The 15,562-nt window shown below is 36.7% G+C and overlaps 1 protein-coding gene across 1 annotated transcript in view; it reads left to right on the forward strand.

Moving 5' to 3' along the window:
• WDR72 (WD repeat domain 72) overlaps positions 1-15,562 on the forward strand; it is a 109,328-nt gene that overhangs the window by 51,728 nt on the left and 42,038 nt on the right. Inside the window, exon 15 of the mRNA XM_072402360.1 lies at positions 12,143-12,942. Coding sequence (XP_072258461.1) covers positions 12,143-12,942 — 800 coding nt within the window. The remainder of the gene's footprint in view (positions 1-12,142; positions 12,943-15,562) is intronic.

Below are 15,562 nucleotides of genomic sequence, written 5' to 3' on the forward strand. Positions count from 1 at the left end.
AAGTGTTGTTCCTCAAACTTGTGAACAGTTTCAGCTCTATTATATTATGTGCACTTATTCAATATTGTTGATCTACTAAAAGATTGAAGGCCTGCCAGCAACACATAAAATTTCTTCTTCCCCCTCTTTATCCATTTTTTTTTTAAATGTAAATTATCCAAATGTAAGGGTGTCTTGTGACTTACTCTGTTACTGGTGCATAGCTATTAGAGATCAGCTTGCAACAAGAAGCTTACACAGAGTTTGCTTTTTGCCCCAAGTGACTGCCGTTTTTCATAACCAATCCACGGGTTTACTTTAGGATTTTTAAGAAGTGAGTCAGTCTAAAACTTATTTCATTGTTATGGTTGTTTACCAAATTGTATTTCTTAAGAATGCCAGTGGCACACCATTATTCCTTAGGTGTAGGTAATATTAATGTTCTTCCAGAATTACCTTTTGTTTTAGGCAGGCCCTAACTATACCTTTTATATTGCCAAATGTACTCAACAAGCCTTTTGTTGTAATTTTAGGTTATGTAAAATAAAAAGTACAGCATGGTGAATGGGGGGCTTTCATATGACCCATGTCAGGGTAAAAAAAACCTGGAAATTCAAGTGGGGAGGTCTGATTCCTAGAGTCCAAGAAACTGGTCGACAATTCAATTCAACAAATCATAATTCAAGACTCTGATAACATAAGCCTAAAACATAACACAGGTGTTGCTAACCATCATTTAAACAGCAAATACACTATATTTTCAATGACTATATTGCATTGTTATTGAAATATTTTTCAGAAGTAATTTTGATAGTATTTGTACATCCTATGCTGTTTATCCATATACTAGGGTAAAAGATTTAACTAGGCTTACCATGTTTACAGATATAAGAGACTCATTCATGGTCAAATTATAGAAAGATCATATATGTGTAAACTTTTTTTCCAGCAGACAATCCCTGCCCCAAGCTTCAAGATTTTCCCAACCAATTGCTACTGCTTTTTTTGGAAAGGAAAAGGGTTGGCATAAACGGATGTCTTCTTTGCATATATCCAAATATTTGCCATGTGAAAGAGCAGCAGTAAAGCGCAATTACTGTAAACCAAAGCCTAATAGCTATTGAGCAAATATGGCTTCCTCCATGTACATTTATATGTACAATCCCTATACAAAATAATGATCATAAAACAAAAACACCCAACACTCAGACTACTACATCAGTGTTTCTCAGTGGGGGTTCCTCCAGAGGATGCTCGGAGTTCCTTGAGCAATGAGCAATGTGAACTTCTCAGGTCAGTTTAAGTAGTTGGTTGAGCTGTGGATATAGTAATTTTAGAAGGGGTTCCCGGAAGACCTGAATGTTATTTTAAGTGTGCCTTCCACAGTAAAAAGGTCAACAAACACTGATTTACGTTAAGATGACCACGAATACATATATATCTTATACTATTTTAAAAATATTATAATTTTACTTTAAACATTTAGGTAGCATGAACTGTTGATTTTGATTTGTATTAGATTTTTAACTATACCCTCTAAATCTAGGCTGAGGCCATATTGTCATATGGAAATAATATATGTAAAAAAAATATCAATATAAAATAAATATATTATTTTATATAATTATAATTATAAGAGAAAAGTATATTTGATAAGTAGATTTAGAAGTATTTTTAGAGGTAAAGTAAATATTATAATGGACGTTAAAACATAATATACTAGTAATTGAAGATAACTCAGTGTATGCAATAGAATCCACATTGTGAATATTTGTTTCTTAAAGCTTCAGTGAGTACAGTGTGAGTGTGTTGTAAAATATCACATGGAACTCGTCCCTGCCTTACTGGACAGAAAACCATTTTTATTTATTTTTATCCTTTTTATTTTCTCTAATGCTTCAAAGCACCACAGAAAGGGCCATTGGATTTTGTTATATATTTCATCTTTTTTATGTGGGACTGTATTCATTTTCCAGGTTTATGCCAGTGACAGACATTCATTAATGTGGGTTCCTGTGCAGTGTATGGAGCATGATGTATGATGGTTTCTTCCTATCTGCCAGGCTGATAAAGAGGTCTGTCATACACAGAGAGCTGATAAAGCTGTGCAGCCCAAAAGAGGCTCATGAGGGAAGACAAACATTTGCATTGTGCAGCTGAGACAACTGCTGGATGGCTAGCTCAGACATACAGGACAGATTCCTCTTGTGCTGAAAACACTTGCTTCAAACTCAGAAGTACACAGCCTGTAATTTATTGTTGTACAGCAATTTTCAGCAAATGTACGTGTCAGGCAATGCACTCGTCCTCCAAAGCATACAAGCTTACAAATGAATGGCAAACACGTTAAGGGTCATCTGTGAAACTGCTAAATGTGTTGATTAGTTCACACATGGCCTTGGTTCAGCTTAGAAAAAACAAACTCAAGGCTGCATATTTGTAAAGAATAAATTAAAGCTCACATTCTTGCAGAATAGACTTCAACGTGAAGGTGATCTCCTATTGTATTAAAACCTTTTGGTATTGTGTTTCACCCATACATGTACATTCAGTTTAGAACATTTCATTTTTGGGGAAAAAAAATTAAACAAAAATGGCTGTGTGGAACATCATAAGATCAAACTAGCATTGTGTTAGGCAATTGTAAAAAGGGTGAGAGCAGTGCACTTAGAATGAAAGATATAGTTATGGATGCAATGAGACATTATGCACTTTAGGTATGACTCCAATGTTTGTTGTTTGTATACCACCTCTACAAACACCTAAAAAGATAATTGGTGTCATACTACTGGCTCTGCCAATTGGTGTCAATACAGGGATTATGTACACACCATCAAAAGGAAGACAAATCAGCCAGAGATAGAGGAACCCCTAGCACCCTCTGGAAAAAAACAGTGTTCTGTGGAACCCTGGTAAATATTGCTGATCTGAAGTGAGAAGAATGAATATGAAATTTACCAAATAAAATTTACTGAATTAATCCAAAATTTATCAAAATGCTGTGAAATTGCTTATTTCTTTGTTCATCAAACTTCTGCTAAACGTGTACTCTAGTTTTGCCTTTATTGCTGTTTGAAACTACCCAAAATAAATGACCAGTTTTGAAATAAAAAAATAACCATTCTGTATTATAGATAAAGTCAAACACTCCGTGCTTTTAATGACAAAACGACGATAAAAATGGAATGCTCATTTGCCTATCCACTGAGGGTGTATTTGATAGTTGTTTCAACCAGTATATATTAATTTTGTGTGTGTCTTGAATAACTGTGCATATGAATCATCTGCTCACTGTGCTTTTTTGTTTAAACCACAACATTTTGTATATGACCAGGGTAGAGAGGATGAAATTGCCCTCTTCCCACAACTTACCTTTCTTCCCCTACTTTCGTGTTTTAGGGGGCCCCCAAATGCTACCACACTGCTTTTTGGAACAACTATACCAGTATCCACAGCTCCCACTGGCCTTCCCAACAACCATGTGTAACCTTAGGCTCCACCTAGAAAGGACCTTCATACATCCGTGGGGTCCCACTCCTTGTTGATTTACTTAGCATTACCCCCTTTCATGGACCTGCAACCCTGCGCTGCCATGACATTATAGTTTTTCCCCAATATGATTCTACCCCAAGCCCAAAACCTAGTAAAACAAAGGGTGAAGGCAGGGGTGAGGTATGTTTTTCCTTGCTCCTCTCTACCCCACCTTTTTCCCCCTATATCTCACGTCACTTAACCCCACCTCTTTTACTGACCACATCCCATTACCCTAAAGTTTTCTGCCACCCCCATAACTCTTTTAACCCCTTCCTCATCATGCCTTTCCCTTCTCCTCCCTGCCATGAGGCCATCCACTAATTCCCTCTTCTTTCCTTGCTTCAGGCCTACTTGTGTGTGAATAGATGTAAGAAAGGCTGAAGAATGCATGCCCCATATACTGGTAGGGTACGTATGTTCAATGGTATCAGCTGACCACAAGGACATTTAAATTAATTCAATATAGCAAATGAAGATATACACACTACATACATGTTACCTGCTTTATTAGGAGGAAATGTTGTCCTGCAGCTAATTTAACCAAATGTCCTTCACATGACAGTGACTGGACACTTGTGGAGGAATAGGTCAGATACTTTTAGATAATTTCCTTGTCTTCTCCCTACTCTGTCTAGGAGAGGTCGACCTCCTCCTTCTGGCCAGATCTGAAAGGATGTTGAGTATCTCAAATCGTGAGATGAAGATTGTCCTCTGTGCGGTAGAATCCTCTTGTGGGAAATGCTCTACTCAACCTTCCCTGAGATCTTTTTAGAAGGATGATGAAAATTGTACGCCCAATCCCCCCACCTACAATGGTTCTTTTTTGTACCTCTATGTAGTTTTAAGGTAGAGAAAGAGAGCCAAAATGTATAGATGGACTTTACCTATAGGGGCTTTAACTACAAATCATATAATGACACCACCAGTGACTTCTTTCTGTGGAATCTAACAGTGTAAACCAGGACAATGTAGATGGACAGTGTCAGCATGGTCAGTACACTACTACTTGTTGAAATAAGTTGTCAGAGAAGAGCAGCAGTGCAATGAATTACTTTGTACCTTATTTCTCCAACTAACTACCATTGTTCACAGGAAGTCGTTGGTCTTTTTTAGAATTTTAAGTTTTTCAAGCTCTGCTGCATTATTACATTGTTGTTACTTCTGCACACAATAAACCAATCACCTTATTACAAACGTTTAAACACTTTTAGATATGGGGAAACTGATAAAAATGAACCTGACAAAATGTATGAAAATAGTCTTAAGATTCATAGTTGAAAAAAGAGAAATAATAAAAAAAAAATTTAAAAAAGCAAAACGTTAACATCATGCAAACACTGGAGCATGGGATAACTCAGTTATCTTGGACTGAGGTAAGGCTCAGCAAGCTTCAGCCATACATTAAGGTTCAAGCATTTTTTAACATATCCTTGTACATCATTAAGTATTATTTGCAAAGTGAATTTTCATCATATTCACTAAGCTAATTGAGTAATTCTTTATGTTGCCTAAAGCCAAGACCAATAAAAAAGTCTGAAATTCATTATATATTTCAACTTTCCTGTGTAATACTTAATCATAATTATTCATATTCATGTGCCACATAAAAAGTACTATAAAAGAACTATATAATGAATTTTAGACTTCAGTGAATGTGCTGGAATAACACTTTTTCACTGTTCTTAGCTAGTTTATCAAGAAAAGCATCATTAATAAAAGAATATTGAATATTATCATATAACAAATCAATATGTTATATGTAGAAGATATTGCTGGTGCTGGTCTAAATACAGCAATATTTGGCAATTTTCAGCTTGTTATTTCCTGAAGAACTGTTATTTTCTGAACTGCATGTGTGTGTATACAGATAGACAGTGTCCTCTGACAATAATTTATCTTTTTTTAGTAAACATAGTTTTACATGGCGTCTGGTCAGGTAGAGGGGTCAGCATAGAATCCTGACCTAGTGATTCATGCCAAGTCAAGTGAAGCAAGAGAATTGCATGTCTGCTTAGCAAGCCCTCTCTTTAATTGGTAATGATAGCAGGTATTCTCAGTAAAGTCATTGCTAAAAGAAAACAAAAAGTATCCAATATAGTAATTTATTACCAGTCAGTGGGTTTTGCACACTGGGTTGCTTTACCCCCGCCGTGGCTAGAGAAAGCAAAAAGGTACTCTAACACTTAGGCGAAAATGGAAGCCCTGCTGCTAGTAGAGATGCATGGTGGTCAAATGATTGCCTTTGCCATTAGCTTGGTAATGTTTTCTCTATTGTAAACTCAGATCCCTGTGTTCCTTGTGTGCATCAGCTGCAGATTGAAGGCTTTCTAGCTTGTGTTTTATTTGTGCTGCCAATCACTCCTCTGCTATCCACCAAGCGAATGTTAAGGAGTGAATTTTAAGGAGCCAAGTTTTTTTTTCCTGTTATTGACAGACATCTGTTGAACAAACTATGTCCTCAGACACTCAGAAAGAAAAAAGCTATATATTTGAGGGCATCACAATTACTTTTTAAAATCAAAATGGTTTGAATAAAGATGATTTAATTTTTAAAAATAAAATCAAAAATTGCATTTCATATGATTAATGTATGATGAGGAGAGGTACATTTTCTTGCACCTTGTCAAATACAGTAAATTTAGGTATATATACATACCAGTTCCATTATTGGGTACACATACTCAAGTTTGCTAACACAAATATCTTATATCACCAATCACACGGCAGCAACTCAATGTACAGTATTTAGACATGTCAAGACAACCTGCTGGAGTTCAAACGGAGCATTTTTATTTTATTATACAGTATTTATATAGTTTCAACATATTACACAGCACTGTACAAAGTCCATAGTCATGTCACAAGCTGTCCATCAAAGGAGTCTACCATAGTCAAATGTCATTATTACTTAGGTAATTTTTAAGCAGAAGCCAATTAACCTAACTGCACATTTTTGCAATGTGGGAGGAAACCGGAGTACCCGGAGGAAACTCACACAAACGCCATGCAGATAGTGTCCTGGCCAAGATTTGAATCTAGGACCTAGCACTGCAAAGGCCAGAGTGCTAACTTCTGAGCCACCATGCTGCCCAAATCTGAATGGGAAAGAAAGGTGATTTGATTTTGCTACCGTGTGATTGGCTAATTAGTATGGTTAGAGTTAATTGATTGAGGTTTAGAGTTAGTGGTTAATTTTAATTTTACAAAAAATACTGACGCCCAGTTATTATATGCCAAAAATTAATGAGATGTATGTTTTCATGCAACAAACAACTACCCCAGGTTTTAGAAGTTGTGCTCAGAATTAGAAGCATTGATGTTAAAAATCCAATGAGGAAAGGGCATCAACAACTTTTGTGCATATGTGTTAGTGTGTCTACTACTCTTTTCAAATTGAAACAATACTGAAATAACTGCATGCAGTCTAGAATCCATGATGGTCATTTAATGAATTTAGACTATTCACTTATTAAGATGAAACATCAACTTACAAATGATATTTCACTGAATGGGTACCTTTTCACTTTGGAAAAATTACATATAAGGAAATCTAAACATAAGAGCAAAACAGAGTTCAAGTCAGCAGTATTGAATTTACTAAACTGAAGTAAATTGTGTATTTCAGTAGGATGTGAATAGCTTGTATTCTTTTACTACATCGTCCCAGGTGCTTCTATAATGTTAGGCCATATCTTATCCTAAAATGAGAAATATCCCCCTCCTATTTTTTACAATTTATGATAGGACATGTACATATCTTTTCATTTCAGTAGTTCCTACTAGCAGAAAGCTTTTGGTTTCTTTAAAACTAACCTTCAGGCAGCTTTAAAACTAACCTTCCAACAGCTTTATACATGGAATAATACCTCCCAACCACTGACTGTAAAATAAACCAGAACTAGAGGAACATGTGATCCCTTGCCCAATAGACTACTTGGTGCTAATGTCTGCACTGTTGATCTGTCAATGGGAATTAGTCACTGAGCAGTCTTTTAGTAAGGTCTGCACAGGGGTCTGTTAAACAGATTTGCACAAAGGAAATTTGTCATTACAGTATGCTCTGGGGGTCGGCACTGGGGGTCTCTCACTTAGGTCTGCACTGGGAAACTGTAACTGAAGTCTGCACGGACAGATCTGTCACTGAGGCCTGCACTGAAAAAGATAGAGGGGTCTGTCACAGAGGTCTGCACTGAGAGGTCTGCTTCTAGGGTCTTAACAGGGGTCTGTCACTGAGGGGTTTATCACTGAACTGTGCACTGTGTATCTGAGAATGGGAGGTTGTTACTGAGCAGTATATCAGTAAAGTCTTCACAAGTGGTCTGGTAAACAGATCTGCACCAAGAAAATATGTTGTTACAATCTGCCTTAGAGGTTGGCATGGGGGGGTCTGTCACTAAGGTCTGCACTGGAAACTGTACCGGAAGTCTTCACTGAATGGTCTTTCACTGAGGCCTGCACTGGTGGGGTTAAGGGGTCTGTCACTGAGGTCTGCTCCACTGGTCTGTCATGGAGGTCTGCATTGAGAGTTCTGTTACTGAGGCCTACATTTGGGAACTGTTGCCATGGTTTGCACTGGAGCTCTGTCACTGAGGGGACTATCACTCAGGTCTGCACTGGGGGTTTGTCACCAAGGTTTGCACTGGAGTTCTGCCAATGGGGTCTGCACCAAGCGTCTGTCAATGAGATCTGCATCTGTAAAAGTTGGCTATAGCTGAAATTAGCAGTCAGAGGCAAGTGATTGCAATTAACATTACAGAAATACAGCTATATGTTTTGTGGGCACAGGAGTGTCTGAGCACCTTTACATACCTCGCAGTGCATTGAAAATTTTCATTATTGTTCTAGACAAAGGTCTAATTTTATGGTTCAATTTAGGCACGGTAAATACTGTTAGATGTGCCCTATAACAAAGCAAATCTTTGCTTTTTTAGTTCAGATTTGTTTTAAAACCTTACTAAACCCTGTCTGGTTATGCAAACATACAAAAATAAAATAGAACCAAATACAAAATGTTATAGTCTTTAAATATAAAAATGAGTTCCAACAGATTACATTAGTAGTTCTTTCATGTTACACTTCAGAGACTGCTTGCTAAATTTACCACAGTTCAAAGAGATTTCTTTATATCTAGAAATTACTTCATATTGCTATATGGTTCATTCAACGGATCTGCCTTGATCCATAAATATTCCACAGCTACTCTGTTCATGTCTACATATTTTTCAAAATCTATACTCATGTAAAAGGTATGTATTTTGTATCTGGTCCACCAATTTTATTAAAGTCCAACTGTGGCCTCTAACCCCTCACTCTCATTCAATCCCATCTCTCTTGAATGGCTCCAGGCTATATATTTTTCTTTAGTATATACTCTTCTGTAATATTTTATTATTATAATAAATTCTATAGGTCCATAGTCTCATATATTGCTGTACAGAGTACAATATAGACAATTGGTATCAATAAATTAAAAGTACATACCTGTATAACATTAATTTGCAACAATACAAGTAAATATAGTTACAAAATGTATAAAAGTAGTAGCAAACAATGAGGTTACATGTTTAGGTAAAAACATTAAAGCAAAGGCAGAAAGAATAGGCAGAATGCAGTAATGATCAAGAGGAGAAGGGGGAATACTAGGTAGGGTGACATAGCTTCTGCAGATGTCTTCAGGCTGGTCTTTTGACACATAAGTCCTCCCTCACTTCTGCTCTTCTGTGTTGCTGGAGATCTTCGAATGAATGGCACTGTCATGACACCGGGGCAGGTGCATGATGCCCTACACTCATAAGATGTCCTCAGTTCTCCGGCTTGAATGATACTGGGTGTCAATTAGTCCAGGAGATTGGGAACATCTTGTAGTGGAAAAGAACTAGTGTGGAAGCCGGTATCCGAGAAGAGGTGAATATTTTAGCTTCTGTTTAATTTAACATGTCCTCAGGGGCCATAACCATTTTCCAAGGCGTTCAACTCTTTTTGTGAGTCTTATAAGTCTGTGATGATTTAGACTATTTATTGAAGTCTATTCTAGCTATGCTGTCACTAACTGGGTTCATTAAAAACTGAGGTCATAGAACTAAATTAATGTGCTATAGAATCAAGAATATTTCTTGGTAACATTCTGGGATTTAAAAATACTCCAAGACTGTAATCTAACTGTCTTACATGACAGTATTTCACATTTTTGCTCAGTTTTATACTTTATATTCTCATAATGTGTTGTTTCACATACAGAAATTATATCTTCTGTTTTACTTCATGTTGTTACTTCCAAATCATAGCCGCTGGCACCTAGTCTTACAGAGAACTGATTTTCAAGATGTGTATGTTTACAGCTATGTAATAAAACCTAAATTTAAAAAAAATCCTTTCAACATCTACAACATTAGTAGTAGTAGTACTGGCAGCCATGCTGACTCCTTTTCTTCCAGGCACTCTGCTATAGGTTTATAGATATCATGAGAGAGCTCAGCAAAATGTTTTTATTTTTAAAGAAAGAAATAAAGAGGATATTTCTCTTCCTGAGTGATTGCTCTCTGTGCATTCATAATCCTAAAAGAAATGTCTTTTAGAAGCTTTATATTTCAAGTCTATAAAGAAAACCTTCACATTAGGGGGGCTGTGGCATGTGATAGCTGCAGGGGGAACTGGTCACATCCAGGAAAGCTGTCAACTCTGCTGGCAATGGCAAGTCACTTGTGTTCCTGCAGGTATCTGTAAGTTACCACTACTGTGAGTTGAGATAGCCAAATAAAACTCCCATGGTTAAAACTGCCACTGTTGAAAATATGAAATGCGGCCAGCATGTAAAAGGAAATGTATTATGGTCAGTACCCAATTGTTGCAGAAGTATGGCATTGTAGAGTTTATTAAGTTTGATTCATGCTGTTAGAGTTTGGAAGCTTTTTCTTCATTGTTTCGTTGTGTTTTATTTGAGAGTTACCAGGCCTCAGACTATTTGAAAAAAAAGAATTGTGTGTCTGCAAATTCAGCAGTGGCACATAAAACAGAATTTATTAAAGTGTTGTTTAAGGTCTGGGTAGCTGGTAAATAGGACTGTCTGAGCTTGGTATTTTTCAAGCTGCACAATTCACCTAGGTATAGTTGCATGATAAAGGTCTGACTGCACCACATTTTTTATAAAAATACATTTAAATTGCTTTTAAACCTAACACTAGGTGGATACAATCAATTAAAGCAGGTATATATTAGTGAAAAATATTGGTAATTGCAGCTATAGTAAGTACCAGGATTTACCCAAGCAACGGCCTTTTACATCTGTACATGCAGATAAGGAAATGGCTGAGCAGCACTAAAAGCTAATCTGATTGTGTGGCATGCCAATGTGCTTTGGTGCATGGTGACCACAGGTTAAAGCAATGTTAATAGATGGGTAAACATCAGCTCTTTAACTGTCTATTTAAAGGCTGGAGAGGTGACCTCGCTTTGTTGTTTAAAGCAGAGCTTAACTCTTACTGTGACCAGGCCGGTTCTTTATTGCAGAAGGGACAGGTGAGCAATAACATAACCTAACCTGTCCGTTCACAATTTTAGAAATACATGCACCTGTCCCTGCTCGATCTTGAACATCTTCCACTTTAACCGCAGCTGAAAAAAACTCAGGCCACGGCCTGATTGTTCTGTGTGTCAAGGATGTATATTATTCCAGGCTAGACAGGTAGGAGTATAATTTTTGTATTTCATGTGCATATTTCAGTTTTTTTGGTGATTGCCAGGTGTTCAGCTTTTAAATTGCTTCTCTGGGTCCCACAGCATCTCAGAAAGCTCTCGTCTGATAACCTAGATAGATCTTTCTTCCTGGTCCATTTGCCTTACAAACTCACCTCTAGAGCTGACCTAAAGTCACTGACCTGGTGTCTTCCCTATACGGATGCTAAGTTCCTTAAATGAGAAAATAAATAAGAAAGAAGCCAGTATGGTGAAGAAACAAGATGGCACCTTAGTGCTTTGCCACCTGGCAAGGAAGGTGGAAAAAATAAGGAGAGACAATAATGAATCTGGTAATGTTTACTAGGAAAGCAGGAAAAGTCATATCTTATAAAGAAAACCTTCACATTAGGGGGGCTGTGGCATGTGATAGCTGCGGGGGGAACTGGTCACATCTAGGAAAGCTGTCAACTCTGCTGGCAATGGCAAGTCACTTGTGTTCCTGGAGGTATCTGTAAGTTACCACTGCTGTGAGTTGAGATAGCCAAAAAAAACTCCCATTGTTAAAATTACTAATGCTGAAAATATGAAATGCGGCCGTATATATATTGTGTGTGTGTGTGAATACAAATGAAAAGCCCACTTGAAGGGACATATATTTGGAAGTTATTTAATGTATTGTAAAAGTGAAGATTGAATACATTTTAATTATAGCTTTAGAATATTTTAATTTTATATGAACGTGTATAAAGGAGTTGTTACTTGACCCTGAAACCCTTGTATTCTAAAAGTGTCCCCATTCTTTCATAAAAAGAAAAAAGACATCCATTAGATTAGTTTGTATACTACTTAAAAATTACATTTTTTATATTAATTTATGTTATTATATTGTTTTATATGTATTGCATTAGTTTAGTCATTCACAATTATAACATTATCATTATGGGTTTTTTTCTAGATTGTGGATTCCAGTTACTCTCTCAACCCTTTCACCTTTCTGCCAGTGAGGTCTAAGTATAACATCAGTCTCCACTTGCTTCTGTTTGATTTGGAGCAGGTTTTAGAGCTCTTACAATCTTCTCAAGCCAGTGGCCTGAAGTCAGCAAACTCTTTCCACAGCTATGATGCACTGAAAACAGCAAAAAGTTCTTCAGAAAAAAGACCACTGACTCTTAAAAGAAATAAAACTGCTGGGTCATTGTATCAGATGGATGGGCCAACTTCGGACATTGTTGTTAAGGAAATCATCACGCGCCCTTTGGAAGAAATTGGTGGCATTAAAAGACATAAGAAATTCAAAAGTACTAAAAAGAACAAGACCCAGATGTCTGGAAAAATTGATGTAAATATGGTTATGGATGCTGCAAAACTTCTTCTTTCTTGCCTTCTACCTTGGGGTATAGACAAGGAACTTGACAATTTTTGTGTTAAGCACTTAGACATCCTTAAGCTTCAAGGATCAGTGACTTTTGGATTGATATCAGATGTGGATCATTTATGTTTAATGTTACCAGGATGGAATCAAGTAAGCAATGATACAGTTGGAAATTTCTCACATAACCTGCTGTCAAAGAAGGTGATTGAACTTTCAACAAAATACTCCCTTGTGGCACAAAAACAAAAAAACAAAAATGATCAACTAGAGAACCACATTTCAGCTATGTTAGGTTTGGAAACGCTTTTACATTTTCTCAAGAAGCTGTTATGTGTCAGTAAGACTCTTCGAATGGATGGCTCAAAATGTACCCAGTCTGGCAGGTAAAATCCTTTTTAAAAGGTGATGTAATTTTATTCAGTAAAATATGGTGAGATTTGGACATTTCCTGAGCATATTCATTCTCCATTCCTGGATGCTCTTGTGACTACCAGGGATCATAAAAACTGTTGTTCCCAAATTTTGTCAGGGGAAGTTTAATGGCAGAACATTGTTGTGCACTAATTTAGATACCTTATTAACAGAGGAACAAGAAGTTTATGGGGATAGTTTTTTTTAAAGAGGCAGAAAGCGTTCACATAGCATCACAACAAAATCAACTCTAATACCCAGTCCAGTGAATTGGAAATATAATGTAATATCAAATAATATTCATGATACGATGTAATATAATAAAAGTGTTCTTCAAAAAGTAAAAATATAAAGGTGAGGAAACTTTTGAAGACCCCTCAGATAATCTGAAAAAAGTGAAAGTGACATTTCAGGTTCCAAAACAATTTAATTATGGTTAGGTATTTGAAAAAGGAAAAGGTAGCTTTTTTGTTTTTATTGACATTTTTTCTTTATGGAATGTCTAAATTGGGTTTCGAGGGAACCTTACCTGACTACTATTAGCATTATGAACAGCACAGAATAAACCATTGTCTGGCAATATTGTAAGTGGACAGTGGACAGATAGATATTTTAGCATGGGAATATTTTGATATGTGCACACATTGGTTTAGTAATCGGTAAGTGCTTCAGAATCTATCCACAGACATTATGAGGACACTGAAACTTAACCTCAATCCTAACCAAACCCCAAACCTTCCCATAACCTATAAAAATAATTTTAATCTAAATTATAACTCTAAACAAGAGATACATAGGAAAATACATTTATATCAATGTAAAGTGTTCATTCATTCAAACATTTTTATATAAAAGTTGTATAATCATTAGAATCTGCCTTTTTTATTAATATTATTATTATTAATAATATTAATAAAAAACAGTATTTATATAACACCAACATAATAAGCAGCGCCGTGCACTAAATAGGGGTTGCAAATTACAGACAGATACAGACAGTGACACAGAAGGAGGAGAGGACCCTGCCCAGAAGAGCTTACAATCTAAGGGGTGAGAAAAGCAGCACACAATAAGGTAAGTGGGACAGGAACTATGGAGGGATTTGAAGACAAAGCACAGGAGCTTGAATTTGATTCTCAGGTGAAATGGAAGCCAATGAAGAGAACTACAAAGGGAGGCAGCAGAAGAGGAGTGGATGGATGGGAAGGATGGATAAGTCTGGTGGCAGCATTCATATTAGATTGTCAAGGAAAGAGAAAATACAATAGTCCAGACGAGAGATGATAAGAGCGTGTACAAGGTGTTTGGTGGTTTCTGTGGACAGGTAGGGGCAAATTTTGGAGGTGAAAGTGGCAGGACCTTGCAATGTCCTGAATGTGGGGGATGAAGCAGAGGGTAGAATCGAAGGTGGCTCCAAAACAACTTACCTGAGGGAAAAGGATGAATCACAATATTATTAACAGTTATAAATATGTCAGGGGGAGATTTGGAATTTGAGGGGTGGGGGGGGAGTTTTGTTTTATCTAGGTTGAGTTTCAGAAACCTGTCTGCCTTATTCAGGACTGAGGGAGACAGCACTGGTATCAGCATACAGATGGTACTGTAAACCAAAGGAGGATTTGAGACTACAGAATGAGGAGGTGTACAGGGAAAAGAGAACCGGTCCAAGGACTGACCCTTGGGGAACACCAACAGGGAGGAGAGTGGGGGAGGAGGAATTAGCATTGAAAGAAAATTTAAAGGAGCGGTCAGACAGGTAGAAAGCAAACCAAGAAAAGCCCTGTCACTAATGCTAGTGAAGTTCATGGGGGACAAGGGTGGAGGAGGTCTTTATATCTGTTAACCTTTCCACAGATGTATACACACTCAGGGAAAGAGGGGACAGCACTGTGAGCCAGTCAATATACTATTTTTACTATATATATATATATATATATATATATATATATATATATAAATATGCAGTCTGTTTTTCAGTTGTATTTCTAGATTAGCTTGGCTCTTAACTTTAACATTATGGTATAATTTACCATAATCCTAACACCTGTGTCTATACTTTAACCTTAACCCCTATTATTGTAATCATCTAACAAACGCTATCATTAATCCATTTTAAGTTATAGGTGAAGGTAAACATTTTATTTTTTCAGATTGGGACAGAGAAACAAGAGATTAGTTCCCCTGTTGGGTTTTTATTTTCTTTTTTGTGTCCCTGTTAGCATTCTTTAATTGTCCTAATTTCTAATGTCACTGGGAATATAAGTAAGGCTTTATCCAAATGTTTGAGTTGCAACTGGATCTGTAATACAAGGAAAATGTATCTTCCCTTACTATGTACAAAACAGTTTATTAAATAAAGTTTTGTGCTGAAATCTCATTATTTAAAAAGTCAAGGGATGATGGGTATACAATTGCTGCAGTTCTATCATTATACAGGGCGAACACAATTCTACACATCAGGAAAGTTCAGACACATGGTAGTGCACAATAAAGATTGCAATGAATTACAAAGTTTTCTGTCTTGCTACTTTAGCCAAGAAAGGACCTGGGGATTCTGCTTTGTTCCTATGTTAAATATAAATATTGTCTTGC

The sequence above is a fragment of the Pyxicephalus adspersus genome, chromosome 2, assembly GCF_032062135.1.
Source record: "Pyxicephalus adspersus chromosome 2, UCB_Pads_2.0, whole genome shotgun sequence".
Lineage (NCBI taxonomy): Eukaryota > Metazoa > Chordata > Amphibia > Anura > Pyxicephalidae > Pyxicephalus > Pyxicephalus adspersus.